Genomic DNA, 15,419 nt, shown 5'->3' on the forward strand with positions numbered 1-15,419 from the left:
ACTTAGCAGAAAGCCATCAATGAGGAGTGAGAGATCATCCAGTAGCAGCTAAAACCCTTAGAAACAACAGTGTAACCGCAACGTTACTCACTATTTCACTTCTGCTGTTAAGGGTCTTATGTAATGCATTGGACCCCTAATGAGAGAGTTACTCTGGATGAGATTGTCATCAGTTAATAGAGTAGATAGAAGGTAAGTGAACTGTCATTGATTTTAATTCTGTTAATCCATGATCATAAATTCTGCGACAAGGATATAAAATATAAATCTTGTCCCATAATAGTGCATGCAGTGGTCCTGAACTGGTAGAACAAATAATATGCTAGTTAATTAAGTCTATTCATTATTTAGACCATATACATGCAAACAATACTGGAGGCATAGTTATATATTGATAAATGTCTTATTGCTCATAGTGAACCTGGACTGATGATACGTATATGCATATTAACGATACTGGAGGCATAATTACACATTGATGAACATATCTTGTTGCTCATGATAAACCTGGACTGATAAAACGTATGAAAAGACCATTTATAGAGGTTTATCATTTATTATATGCACACAAACCATTCTAGAGGCATATCATCTGCTACCCACATGTTATGGAATAACTATATAGCTGTTGTAATTAGCAGCATTCAACCTTGAAAAGGTCACCCTAAATGCAATTCTGGCAAAACAAACAGAACTTAGGGTTCAATAGATATAAGGAGATAATGCCTGAAGTTAGGAGACTCTTGGTAACTGGATACACTGATATAACATGACAAACTCAGGGACCTATCTAGTAAAGGAATTCATTGCTGACACATTGTGACATTATAGATTATAACTGCGGCATCCAAAGATGTCCTGCAATGATTGTTGCAATGTACCTCAAGATGATGTCCCAAGTATGAAATATATATCTCTCTCTATGTATATATTAAATAGCCAATCCGCTATCTGTAAACAAGTGCATGATATATACTATACAATGTTCCAATCCAACTCGCTACATCAAATTATGTCTCTATGTACACATATAGCAGCCAGGAGGCTATTCATAAACACGGTGCCTGCTATATACTATACAATTTTCTAATCCAGATCACTACAAGTATTGAATTTTGCCTATATGGGCAAATATCTGTGATCAAATGTAATTGTAATTAATCCTTGAGGAATTAATCCTTCTTAACCACCCATTCCAATATTGCCGACCTGAAGGGACTTTTCTCTCAGATAGAATACTCCATTTGATTAGCATATATTAATAGACTAAAGACCTTCTTAACTGGATGTATTTTGGGTGGACTTATGTTATATGTTAAATGTTTTGTCTTTTGTCCTTTTGTCATAGATAACTTTTAATCTAATCCAAGCTAAGATATAAATGATATGTTTTAACAACTTCATATTTACAAAGAGTGCTCACAAAATAGTTTCTTTTTTCTTCTTTTCTTGAACACACACATACTCGTCTGACATCACACACATTCATTGCTTTTCTATCAAATTGTCAGGTGAACTCTAGGAGTAATGGGTAAGAGAAGAAAAACAATGACAGCTGTACTAAATGGTGATCCCTATATCCAGATTTACTTTCTCTTTGTAGAAACTAGTCCTGTATCAGGAAAATGTCTGCATATATCCCATTAATATTAGGCAAATACAAAAATGGAAAATTATACAGCACAGTACAATATGCAGTTTGGTAATATGAACGGCATTTAATTAGTTAAGAGTTCCAACCCTTATCTATGGAATAGCCGCTGCAGCTATTACACATAATGGTGTTCTCCCCAGATCAATTTCACGGGCGCTCCACCCAGCTTTTGTTTTACATGCCACCCAACACTATACTGCTTAAGTTACTGTGACAGACACAGTAACCGAGATCCCTTCCCCTGTCTTTAAAGCTGGGTACACACTGAGACGATGTCTGCACGATAGGTTGTTCCGATTCGGCGGGAAATTACCTATCGTCCGCATCGCTCAGTGTGTACAGCCAATATGCACGCGGCCGCCTGCGACATTGTCCGGTCGGCCGTGCTGCACGATATCTCAAGCTGCAGGTAATGAAGAATGGAAGGAGGTATTGTTACCTCGTTCTGATGTGTACCCAGGATCCGATATGTCAGCCTTTCGGGCCGACATATTGGCTGGGTACACATCGGTCAGTGTGTACCCAGCTGACGAGGCAGGGGTGGTTTGGGCGTCGGGAACATTGCAGAGAGGGTAGATGGAGGGTACAGGTGTGAACTGTCTCTCTGCATTGCTGTACACAATCGTACCTAGCCAGCTAGTGGGCAATAACAGCAAGTCTTCAGAATCTTTGTCCCAGTCAGATTACACTGCCCCCACCTACCTACTGTCTGGGGAGAAGACTCCATGCATATGTCTGTGTATATCAGCCAGCTCTGCATGTGTCTCCCACTGGCTCTACAATGTATCATTTTATCCAACATTAGTTGCTGCCAGATAACTGGATATTTCTGTTGAGCTCCCTTCCAGATTTTATTTTTCTTTTGCACACAAGGAGACAATGGGCCTGATTCATTACGGATCGCCGCTGCGATTACGCACGCAGATTTGCTGCAAAAATATGCTAATGACTGCAATCGCAAAGCCACCGCACAGCCAGCATAGAGACTCCCACTACCGCTATCTCACATCCGTAATACCTTGCAGTCCTGAGTATACACCGGGAACATCGAGTAACATCTGAGCCTCATGTCACAATTGCAACAGGTCTGACCTTACTCAGATATTGCTAACCTCGTTGCATGCAGTGAGTACACAAGCTGCGTATGCCGTCGCAGTGGATAATTTATGCACGCCCATGTAACTGCGTTCAAACATACACACGCCTGCATTTCTCAAACCACTCTCCCACCGCCACCCCCAAGCACTGACGTCCCGTCCCTTGGTCTGCGATGGCTTTGTGTCTGCGTAGGTGATCGCAGTGCTCGCTCACGCACTCGCACTGTGCAGTACGCACCATCGCCCGACCTGCCTACGCTGTTGTGGTCTGTGATGAATCGGGCCCAATGGTTTAGTTCAGAATCTGCAAGCCACAGATCATATGCACTATATGGTAGAGGAATGAATGGAAAATGTTCTCGCTTTCCCGCTATGATGTGTGTTGTGTATGGCAAGCATTAGTATCCTTAGGGATTGCTGGAGCTTTAAAAATATCTGGTTTTCCAATTTTGACAAAATCCCATTCTGGGTTGTAGGATCAGCATTACTAACAGTCAGCAAGTGTTACTGGCGGCAAGTAAGAATCGCACAAGCATCTCGCGCTTCTCTTCTGTACACAAAAAAGGCTGAATGTTTATTTTATTTTTCAGGAGAACCAAAGAAGTATGATCCGACTTTCAAGGGCCCTATACATAACAGGTAATTTGCCAGGGTGGGGATGGATGGTCTGCCTAATGTATTAACTCGTGGCCGCAGATTGACTGGGTCAAAAGGTCGACACAAAAAAAAACATGGTGGACACTTTTTTTTTTTTTTTTCTAACCCTCCCTCCTGGTGCCTAACTGACCCTTCTAGTGCTTAACTGTCGGGATACGTGCCTAACCCTAACTGCCCCTTCTAGAGCCTAACCATCCGGTAAGTGCCTAACCCTAATAAAAAAAAAAAAAAACATACGTCCACCATTTTTTTGTTGACCTTTGTAGCTGTCGACCTTTTGTGCGTCACCTTTTTGTCCCTGTCGACCTATTGCCTGACTAATATCTGTTGTCTATCTAGACATTGTTGACCTTTTTAATGTAGATCTGTTGACTGGAACCCCACACAATTGGCAATAAATCATAAGTATTAAAATTGTGTTACTAGTTTTCTCACAGAATTCTGCAATTTTTCTTAATTTTACGTTTTGTAGGGAGACATTGGGGGTGTACATGCCCATGTGGCTCTGCCACACCCACACAGCCCTGGTCACAGCTCCTTCTCAGTATAGGCCCTTAAATATTGTCAGCCCCAGGCCCATGTGGCTCTGCCTGGCCGTCTCCATTTTGTGCACTGAGCCAGTATTTGAGAAGGAAGTCTGGCCCTTCACTGCACCTTATTCCTCAGTGATGTTACTAGTGAATTGTTTAATTCTGAACATATTTTCTTCATCCCTCAACATGGCTGCCACCACTGGTGTCGTGTGTTTTTTTTTTTTTTTTTTAATTGATGCCTAGTAGTGAATGTGTATTCCATATTTCACAAGCAAAACTGATGCTTAAAAATATGGAGTAAGTGCATGTGACATGCCCAGCATAAACCAGGTGCATACTGTATGCTGCTAATGCAAAGCCGCCTCAGCACATGAGTGGGAAAATGCTAGTTTTTCACGTGTTGGATATATATAATTATAGTCTGTTTCAAAAATAGGGCACACTCCAATCCCACATGAAATATAATCTTTTTTAAAATTTTCACCTAGTCTGCTGCTGTTTGGGGGCAGGGAGAGGGCGGCGACAGCCTCCGTTACCCGAACAGAGGTGCGTCACCGCCGTATGAGGGAAGAGGCCAGGATCTCTGTTGGTTGACAGAGATTTCCTGGCCTCTTCCTCTAAACTGCGGCGGCCGGCTGCGGGATCCTAATGGGTCACCGCAGCCGGCCGATGGTACGCAGATTAACCGATGCTGCCTTGAACAATGCAGCTCGGTTAAGTAATGCACAGGGGGCGTGATGTCTCCTGTGTATTACCATATCTGCAAAGAATTGCAAAGCTGCCTGAGTGCATACATCCTATATCTATAGCCTGAGTGCAGCTTTGCAATTACGGTCCTTACAGAATCAGGCCCTGAGTGCATTTTACCAGGACCCATTCTGCACACTCACAGAATGGGACCTGCGTACGTGCAGATTCCCGGCAATCTGTAACCTGCGTTCAGCAGTGCACTTGGCTGCACTGCTGAATCAGGCCCTCAGTCCATTTTCAAGGCCACCAGCATCACAGTAGCCGCCTATCACATGCAGCATCACCACTGTGAGAGATCACCCAGCACTACCATAAATCACTGTGCACCAGCATACATTCCACTGCACTGAGCATCTGCCAGATATGACTCATCACTTCCTAACACCTATTACTCCACATTATTCACTTACTGAGCAGCCAAATCAACATCTGTGCCTCACATACCAGGACATATTATCCCGGCAGTCACACACAATGTCAACTCATGCGCCTTAAAGATACAAAACTCCACTATATTATATTGACCAATCAAAGTCAAAAACACTTCATGTGCACCCACTGAATCAGCACTATGAACTTACATGCACAGGTTCAGCCTAGCACTGGGTAACCCACCTATAAATATACAATTTAAAGTGCAACTATAATCAAAACAAGTACAAACTCCACACACAAATATCAAAAAAAGTAATGCAGTCAAACATTCAAAATATGTTGTCAGGCTCTGTAACCTAGCTCAAAAAAATCATCCACATTCAGAGAAAATACTTCAAATTATTGTTTTTATTTAATCTTCTTGGCGAAATAGTATCGAATAAAAAAAACAAAAAAATATTTGGCTTCTTTTTGTAAAAGCTTCTGCTCTGTCACCACCCCTCTGCAAGGCTGGGTTGTGATCTATAATCATGGATTTGAGCATGGAAGTTTGATGTCCTTACTCAAGGAAAATAAAAATGCCTTGTTACCGGCTTGTCACTTGTTCCTTGTGCAAAACCTTGTCTGATGGAAAATCTATGGTTTGCCATTCTCTCAGGGAAACAGGAAGTCTTTCCAACATAATATAACCCTCAGGGGCATAACTAAATATAAATGACAACCAGTAGTGTATGTGACACTTCCTCAGTGTGGGGATGCACAAAATCCATTCCAGACAACATTACATTGCAGGTTGTGCACCCAATGCACCTGAAGTAACCAGTTGTCCTTTTGGCACAACCAAATACATGTTTGTCCTTTGGGAGATTCATCGTATGTCTAATTGTCTGTTTTAAATTTGTCCCCTTGCGGAAATATATCAGTTCAGATTCCCTGATACATTGAAACTGCCTTATAAATGGGATGTAGTTTATAGACCGGCGGTCTAAATGTCACCGATCTATATCCCGACAGCAAGGGACTTAAGATGGGCGTTTGAAATATTGACGCTTTCTTAATCCCGACACTGGAATGCCGAAGGACGGCGGACCGAATGAGGCAAGTCCAGGCGTCCTTCGTACTTAACCGTGGGGGGGGGGATGGGGTTAGGTTTAGGCAACCCCGGAGGGAGGGTTAGGTTTAGATATCCCCGTGGGGGAGACTTAAGGTTAGGCACCACCCCGGGAGTTTTAGGGTTAGGCACCCCTAAGGAAGGGTTAGGGGGAGAAGGGTATGGTTTGCATGCTCCGTCGGGATTCTCTATCGGGCTTCTGGCGTCTGTATTTCATCCCGCCGGCTATTGAGCCGCTGGGATTTCATAACCAACCCCTTTTAAATATCTGTGGCCTTGGTGTCAAGCTGAGTGGTTACTACCAATCTGCTCTGTGTGGACTGTCCCAAGTGTTCCTGTTAATAAACAAGTGTTGTGCTCTCATGGTACTTCTGCGTTTCCAGGCTCCGTATAATTGCGGAGAACCCTAATGAATTGGGACACTGGCAAACCCTATTTCATTGACCTGGGGTGGTGTCTTGTGGCAGAGTCGTTAACCAGTCCACCTGGCACTCCAGCTGTTGTAGAACTGCACATCCCAGCATGCCCTGCCATAGCTTTGCTGTTTGTTGTGGCAAGGCATGCTGGGATGTGTAGTTCTACAGCAGCTGGAGTGCCAAAGGTTGCCTACCTCTGTGCTACTAGATTCAGGATACACTGAATACCTCAACTTTGTGGGAGGAGGGGGGTAGATATTTGGGGGTTGGAGGGAGAGGGTGACCAACACTGAATCAAGGCCTACTATGTGGCGGAAACAGGTGATGCCAGCATTGGACCACGTCTGCAGCATAACAGCTCCCTGCCCTGAGGGAGGAGGGTTAGCCTGAGAGTTTGTGACTGGAGTTCACGCCATTCCAGTTGGATAGACTTAATATCTATTTATCTTAGAAATTTGGCAAAACCCTATAAATCTTAATATCCACTGCCTTATGGGGCTTTGGGAAATGAAATGAGGCGAGGAGCCTAACTGGTAGTTATTTCATTGAAGTAAGGGAAAGATGGCCGACAAATGGAAAAGACTCATCGTGAAGTTTAACCCTGGATCTGGGGAGGCACAGACGTCTACGCTAACAGTGTCAGATCACTACCTGGGGTCAGGGATGTTCAGATATGAACAATGGAGGTAAAATACGCTGTTCCTCTGCTGCAGTCCTGTTTAAAAACAAAATTATTGCCTTTAGGGGTCGGGCCGGCCCTAGGGACAATATTATTGGGCGCCCAATCCCCCCCCACTTACCCCACCTCGCTTTCTGGCGAAATTCATACCCCTCCAGTTACCTTCTACCTTTTTTTTTCTTCAGATTGCACATGTGAATGCTCTTCAGACGCCCCCTGATACAAATTTTCTGGGCTCCTGGACTACACTTGCTTCTGTTCCTGAAATTCCCCCTGATGCACCATGGTGTTTATAGTCTGTGGTCTGTATCCAAATAGCCGCGGCTCAATTGGGGCACTGAAAGCTCTGAGGCAGGAGGACTTCTGCACCGCTCCCAACCATTGGCTCCCCCTAGGCACGTGCCTAGTGAGAAATCTAGCACTGATTGCCTCCACACTCCACTACCTCCTGCCACATCTTTAGGGCATTGTCCTGAAAGTCTTCTGTGAGTCAAAAACCTGGAACACTGGATTCTCCGGCATGTTTAATCCACCAGCCCACACTGCGTATTTCTGCTAAGAGACTCCTCTCCCAGCATTGCAGCTCACTGCAGAGGAGTGTCTGACAGTGTGATAGACTCCAGTGATCTCATGCATTCTAACTATGCTCAGCAATGGAGAGAGATATATACTGTCTATCTATCTATCTATCTATCTAATATATGGGCACGGTCATGCTCTTATATTAAGGCTGAATCGAATAAACATTCCCATTGAGAATTCCTGAGAGGGGATTATGGTGTTTAAGGGGCTACACCTCAAAAGCTATTGAACGTACTGAGCTGAAAATTGGCATGGATGGGGAACAATCTAAAGTTTAACCTGTTTATATTTTTTTTTCTGCCACTTTGTTAGGACCACTTTTCTGCCTTAGTCTATGGGGGATTTTTGGGAAGGCATCTCTCAGGGCAGAGGACGTTTAGGACTTTGGGCTTGTTTTTTTAGGTAGCTCTTGTTCCAGTGTAGGCGCTTTTGGGGTTCAGGTAATTGAGAAAGTTAGTTTTCTAACTATTAGCCCGCAGTGCCCCATTATAGAGACGGGGCGCATACTCTGTTGGTTGCCTCCTGCAGGGGGTGTACAGTGGCTTCACTTGGGTGCACTAAGATGGCTGTCCTTTGTGGGCGTTAGCGGCGACGGGACCCGGCAGAGGTAGCAGGTGTTAGCGACAAGGACCCGCCCCCCACACACATACTATCAGCATGGCGGCGGTGGGATTCTGCACTGTTCACCACTGCCGCGGGATGCGGCGGGCATGGAGACTGGACACGGCGGGCTTCTCGCTGGAGGCAGCGGTGGGACATGGCTATTACCTTGTGGAGTTCGGCAGTGGGCGGCGGTGCAGCTGGCTTCCCATTTCAAAAATGGCAACAAGATGGGCGCATCATTGCCCTGCCCCTTTATGCTGGCTTATGTAAGCGGGTGTCAGTCCGATGGCGGAGGAGGAGAAATTAAGTACTCCTGACGATGGAAGTCTTGGATGGGTCGCGGCCATGTAAAGGAGCTTAAAGGCCGCCACCCTCCAGGTGAAGACGCCGTGGAAGTCCTGGGGGAGGCGGCAGCCATGTAAAAGAGCTTAAAGGCTGCCGCACCCCAGGTGAAGCTGCAGCAAAATAAATTATTAAAACATTTGGTGTAATGTTTTTATTTTAATATTTCTTTTACAGGTGTACTATATGTACCAGCAGGCCCTTAATGCCCCGCTTGCTGGTACTTGTGGTTCTCCATGTACCAGCATGCAGGGGAGGCTTGCTGGGACCTGTAGTTATCCTGCAAAAGACAATATTTTAACCCTTTTATTTGCACTCTGCAATCAACCCACCGCCCAGGGGTGCCGGGGATAGCTTTGGGCTATCAGCCCAGGCCTGGGGTGCCCTGGAGATGGGGACCCCTTTATTGTGGGGGTGTTCCCAGCTCCCCAGGGATCCCCGGCCTGGGCTGACTAGCGGTCAGGGTTAATGCTTTGGCCGGGGGACCCGGTGAAAGGGTTCCCCTGGCTATGGCATCCCCGTGCTAGAAAGAGCTCGGTGCTGGTTATGGAAAATACAGGGGACCCCTATTCTTTGTCCCCTGTATTTTGACAACCAGGGCTGGCCCAGAAATGCCTGGTGCTGGTTGTGCTAAATACAGGGGACCCCTACATTGTTTGTCCCCTGTATTTTCACAACCAGGATCGGCAGTGAAAAGCCCGGGGTTGGTTGTGCTCTGGGGGGTAGGGGCACGTGGTGTTTTTTTGTTTTTTTTATAACAAATACTCAATTTTTAACAGATGCATGGATGGATCTCACTGATACGTCCATGCATTTGTGTCTTATGGATTTAATTTTTTCAGATGCATGCCCAGTGCCAGTGAGCCCCTCTGTTGCCCGCTGAAGCCCCTGTGCACTGCCCCGCTGCTGCCAGTGCCCCGCACACCTGCAGCCCGCCTCTCCCTCTGTACCCCCAAAACACCTCATGTGCTGACCCTCCACCACCCGCGCTAGTGTACCATTTTGTTGCCCTTCTCCCCTACAGGTAGCCCAGTTTGTTCCTCCACACCATGATGGTTAATAAATGATAAAAAAAGCAATGAAATTCCATAGACAAAAAACCTTACGGTTTCAAATGTCCCATTAAGGCCTCTTAGACATGATCTGAGGTTTCGCAAAACCTACTGAATTTCTGTCACTCAAACTAAAAAAAAAACCAGTGAAATTCCGATCATTAAGGCTGACGCCTTAATTATTATTATTATTATGTTTCTTATATAGTGCAGCATATTCCGTTGCGCGTTAAAAATGGAAATAACATTAATAGAACCAAACTGGGTAGTAACAGACAGACCTAAAGGGAAGAGGGCCCTGCTTGCAAGCTTTAAATCTATAGGTGGATGTGTTCCTTGCGCATTACAGATATGGTATGCCATCACACCCTGTGGTGAACTTCAGATTCAGCACTCTCACAGAGTGAGATTGCTGTCACTCACAAAATGGAGAGAGAGGTGTGTGGAGGGGGGAAGATTAAGCAGCACAGATGGGGGGAGCCAAAGTGATGCAGATGGGTGGAAAACAGCGGTGCGAGTGGGGGAGTCAGAGCAACGTGGATGGGGAGTACAGAGTGGTATGGATGCGGGAAGACCAAGCAGCGCAGATGGGTGAAGACAGATTGGTACCGAAGAGGGAATACAGACTAGTACAACAGGAGAACACACAACAGTTGGGATTGGGGAAAACAGATTGATGGGGGGGGGGGGGGGAGACAGAGTGGCACAAATGCAGGAAGACTAGGTGGCACGGATGGGGAAAGACATATTGACAAGGGAACAGTGACTAGCACAGTTGGGAGACCACACAGCTTGGGGAAGTTATAGCAGCATGGTGGCGTATAGGGTAAGAAAGTGTACATGTATAGACAGAGTATGATCGTTTTAGCAATTAAGGAGCTGAATGTGTATTCTGAATGAGATGGATGTATGGAGTGAGAAGGATGTTGGAACCCAGTGGGATTGACCGAATGAGAAGATTGTGGGATGTGCACATAACTGCTCAGACCTAGACTGTATGTGTGTATTGCAATTCTGTGAATTAGCAGCTCCACCATTTTGTGAGTGACAGCAATCTTAGAGTGCTGAATCTGCATTTAACCACAGGGTGTGATGGCATACTATATCTGTATTGCGCAAGGAACATGTCCATTAAGGCGTCAGCCTTAATGATCGGTATAGCATTGCTTTTTTTTTTTTTAGTTTGAGTGGCAGAAATTCAGTAGGTTTTGTAAAACTTCAGATTGTCTAAGAAGCCTTAATGGGACATGTGAAACGTAAGTGTTGTGTTTTTTTTTTGTCTATGGAATATATCTATCAGCAACAGGACCCAAACATACTGGAAGGGACCAGACCCGCATTCTGTTCATATTCAATCAAATAAAAAAAAAAGCTGTGCAGGTCGCCGTGCCTGAATCTTATTACATGCTGGAAGGCTGGTCATCGGGAGAGCGTAGGTTTAGTGGAATGTTTTGGCATGGTGTGGGAGGCAACTACTGGTCGCTGCATCACATTGTGTGTTTAAAAGCTCCCCCGTTACTGCATCACATAACATAATAGCCTGTGATGGTCACCACCCTGTCAGCAAATCAATTTTACACTACAGAAGATTTGTTTACTTCTAACCAGTCCAAAACGGTGTTGGTGTATATGTATGTACTGCATGTATATATAATATAACATAGTATGTGTGTGTATATATATATATATATGTGTGTGTGTGTGTGTGTGTGTGTGTGTATATATATATATATATATATATATATATATATATATATATATATGTATATATAATATATATATATAGCGCCATAAGTGTTCCACAGTGCCTTTACAAACTACATGACCAAAAAAGTGACTAAAGGTACAATACAAATACAATGGAGGACAGGGACCGGTATAATATACATTGATGACCATTACACCCAAATAAGTGTGTGTGTTTAAAATATATAATTTAGAGTGTAAAATACTACTTCAAATATTTTCTTGCTCTAGTACGGACCCCCTCCCTTATGTGTTCAGTACTTAAAACGAAGGTAGAATTAATTCTAAAGAAAAACCTATTATTTATATAGAAGTGTGACATGGTGATAGAGAAAGGTGATGCCTAGCTACAGACATGTCATTAATGCCCATTTTATTATCCCTGTTATTCATGCATAATAGATGTGGCGTAATATTTTCACAACACATCTGTTTCTTACATATTAATAATGTATAATCTGTATTACAGAGGCTGCACGGACATCTTCTGCTGTATCCTGATCGTTCTGGCCATTATTGCATATGTAGCAGTGGGAATTGTGGGTGAGTATTTACTCCGCTTGTTCCAGTATAACATGAAAGCTCCAAGTCACGCCCATCGTCATAGGTAATTAGAATCCAAACCCACAAGCCAGGAAATGTATTCACCCTTCTTTTCAAATGATATATATTCTAGTATAATGAACATGTATGTGTATCTGACATGTATCCTATATGGGGCATGTTCCTACAATACACAAAATGGCCAACAGAACAAAGTGAGTATATTTTGGGTGGCCTCATAGTCGCACGCCGACGCCTCTAACTTAATTTCTGTCTTCTGTCATTTCTGCAGCCTGGACCTATGGCGATCCTCGGAAGGTTATATACCCTACTGACAGCAAGGGACAGTTCTGCGGACAAGTCGGCACCCCTAACGAGTGAGTGGCCATGATGTCATAGACGAGTGGCGATAACGTGGTTTGAGAGACTAGGAGGGCAGACGCCTTTCCTGTGTATTCCACAATGCTTTTATGACCTCTTATTTATACTTTACAAAGGCTGATTTGTTTTATTTATAGTTAATGAATATATGAAGGCTGGGTGTATCTTGGGATCGGTTGTAGATTGCAAGCTCTTTAGCTACGCCTGGTAGTCTAACGTGCTAGCGTGTTACAATGCATATACCATTACAGACAAAACACACAGTGCAATAACTTAATGCTCAGAATAGTGCAGAAAATACATGAAGCCATGTAAACCTTACTGCATATACCGTTATCAGACACAAGGCAACGCCAGCTGATCCAGTGTCGCTGATAGAGGAGGGGGGAGCACATGAGGAGAGAGGGCCCTGCTCGTGAGAGCTTACAATCATAATCATTTTTATGTTTAACTTATGGAATCCCCCCCCCCCAAAATTAAACCCAGCAAGCCCTACAATCAGTCATCATACACTTGCATTGCCCTGAGCCAGGCACAATGTACTGCAAATAATATATTTAAATGGAAGTCCCTTTAATCTCTTTGCAGAAAGAAACCTTTCTTGTTCTATTTCAACATCATGAAGTGTGCAAGTCCACTCGTACTCCTGGAGTTCCAGTGTCCAACCACACAAGTGAGTGAGACCAGTCCGTGTGAGTCTTACAGAAATGTTGATCTCTGGCCCCGCACAGGAAGTAATGCTGCTTGTGCTATGTGTGTCTACAGGTCCCGAATCACTAGAGCAGTAATATAATCATGTAGGTCATTAGATTGCAAGTTGCCTCTACCATGAATTTCTGACTACAATACATAGGCCGGTATTAAATGTTTTGCACCCGCGATACTTTTTCGCCTGGTGGACTTTTCGCCTATATCGCGTGTTTTGGGTGCGAAAACTTTGCGCGATTCCCCGTATTCAGTATGTAAGTATGTGAAAACTGCACCCGGCATTTCTTGAACAGGCGGAAAGTCCTCTCCAAAATGGGGTAATCAGCCTGGCAACCCCCAAAAGATGCACTGACATGGGGGATCACTATAGATAACCCAGAATTGGCCTGCTGAAGGTATTTGGTGTATTTAAATGGCCTCAATAGCCGCTCTTTTGCTTATTTGCATAAGTGGTGGAGAATAGCATTGTGTTTTATTTTCTGGAGAAAATAACTACTACCTGCAAATTTGGGGTACCTGAAAATGGGAGGTAGCATATTTTAAAGTTGGTAAAGTATCATTTTAAAAAAAATTTGAAAAATCCACCTGCCGCAAGCACCTGCAATCAAAATAACACCTGGTGCATACTTGGGGACCCCCCTGGAGTCTATTTCGCTAGTTTTTAGCTTTGTCCCCCAACTTTTTTTTTTTTTTTTTTTTTTACGCCCCTAAAATGAAAGTAAATTTTTGGGGTGTTAAGTGTTTTTTAAGAATTTTTTGACGCAGTTTACCTTTGGGGGACTGTCTTAAGGCTACACGGGGGTTCCCACAACGTTTTCACCCCAAATTCCCAATTCTGCACTTTTTTCCGACCTGCTATTCATAATGCAATGTAATAAGCTAAAAAGTTTCGCTTGACTTTCCGCCTAGGCGGAAAGTCTTTTGAAATTGAATACGGCGATACTTTTCCGCCTGGCAAAATAACGTCATCGCCGAAACTTTGCCGATCTCGGCTTTTCGCTCCAAATTGAAAACGGGCCTTAGTTGCTTTTATTTTAATTTCTTTTTAAAATAACTTTTCTAATTAGGGTTACACATCAATATTGCGCCTGTCTCTGATCATGAACTGGACACTTTGGGCATGATCCAGCACTGAACGTGCACCCCTTTCCAAGTGAAACTGTTGATAATGATGACAGGTAGAAAACTATGCGTACAGAGAAGGACTGGATGCACCGCTAGATTTATGCAAATTTGCATTTGGGCAAATGTGCATTTATTTGCACCTTTACATCAGGTTTATCTCTCTTTTTTTTTTTTGTTAGGTGATACATTAATGGCTCCGCCCACTACTGGGCTCAGCTGAGCAGAGTAGCTGAAACAGGCCCCACAACTTGCACTTTACCTGTCCCTGCTGGCCGACAGTAACAGACCTGGGGTTATGAGTTTTGACATTTTAATTTCTACTTCTTTAAACATAACTGATTAGTTTAAACCGTTGCTGTGTCTTTGACAGATTTGTGTGGAGAAATGTCCGGACAGGTTCCTCACTTATCTGGCGGTGGCTACAGCCCAAGAAAACTTTAATTATTATAAGCAGTTCTGCAGAGAAGGCTTCAACGACTTCTCCAAGGTAAGGATCTATGTATCTCTCTCTGTGAGTCAGGTCATTGTGGTGCCTGGGACTTTGCCACAATAGTCTGATATCCAGTCCAGAAACCAGATGATGCCATTATATAGATAATCGCACAGGAAAAAGAAAGTGATATTTAGTGGAGCAAACTAGCCATTTGAAATTATAAATTGATAAATATAATTATTTATCAACTTAATTATTTGCATTTGGCTCCGGGTGCATATATACTCTTTACGAGTATATTTGCATCCGGAGCCAAATGCATTAGTGACTGACATGCCAAAAGTTACAATGTGTTTGGCTATTTTTTATTTACTTATTTTTTAAGGCAAAATCAGGTTGGATTTGCCTATCAAATTAATTTATATATTCTGTGGCAAAGTCGCAGAAAAATCCATTACTTTTGGGAAACCGGAAGCTATAACATTTGGTCACAAATGTCTTCTCAAAAATGGTCACTTAACGTTTTTTTGTTTTTTTTTCTTAAATTTTTTTCTATGTCATTTTATTATTTATTTTTATAGTAGCAAATAGTTTATGCAGGGCTGTGCAGAGTATATTTGTCATTCACACCA

General features: G+C 43.5%; 1 protein-coding gene across 4 annotated transcripts in view; it reads left to right on the forward strand.

Annotated features, from left to right (window-relative positions):
* Nucleotides 1–15,419, forward strand: part of SLC44A2 (solute carrier family 44 member 2 (CTL2 blood group)) — an 89,699-nt gene that overhangs the window by 36,523 nt on the left and 37,757 nt on the right. For all 4 annotated transcript variants that reach the window (XM_088479054.1, XM_088479056.1, XM_088479057.1 and 1 more), the window contains exons 2-6: nucleotides 3,342–3,390; nucleotides 12,067–12,140; nucleotides 12,433–12,517; nucleotides 13,110–13,194; nucleotides 14,725–14,841. In XM_088479054.1, the coding sequence (XP_088335180.1) occupies nucleotides 3,342–3,390; nucleotides 12,067–12,140; nucleotides 12,433–12,517; nucleotides 13,110–13,194; nucleotides 14,725–14,841 (410 nt within the window). The remainder of the gene's footprint in view (nucleotides 1–3,341; nucleotides 3,391–12,066; nucleotides 12,141–12,432; nucleotides 12,518–13,109; nucleotides 13,195–14,724; nucleotides 14,842–15,419) is intronic.

The sequence above is a fragment of the Taudactylus pleione genome, unplaced genomic scaffold (genome assembly GCF_031769625.1).
Source record: "Taudactylus pleione unplaced genomic scaffold, aTauple2 ptg000226l, whole genome shotgun sequence".
Taxonomy (NCBI): Eukaryota; Metazoa; Chordata; class Amphibia; order Anura; family Myobatrachidae; genus Taudactylus; species Taudactylus pleione.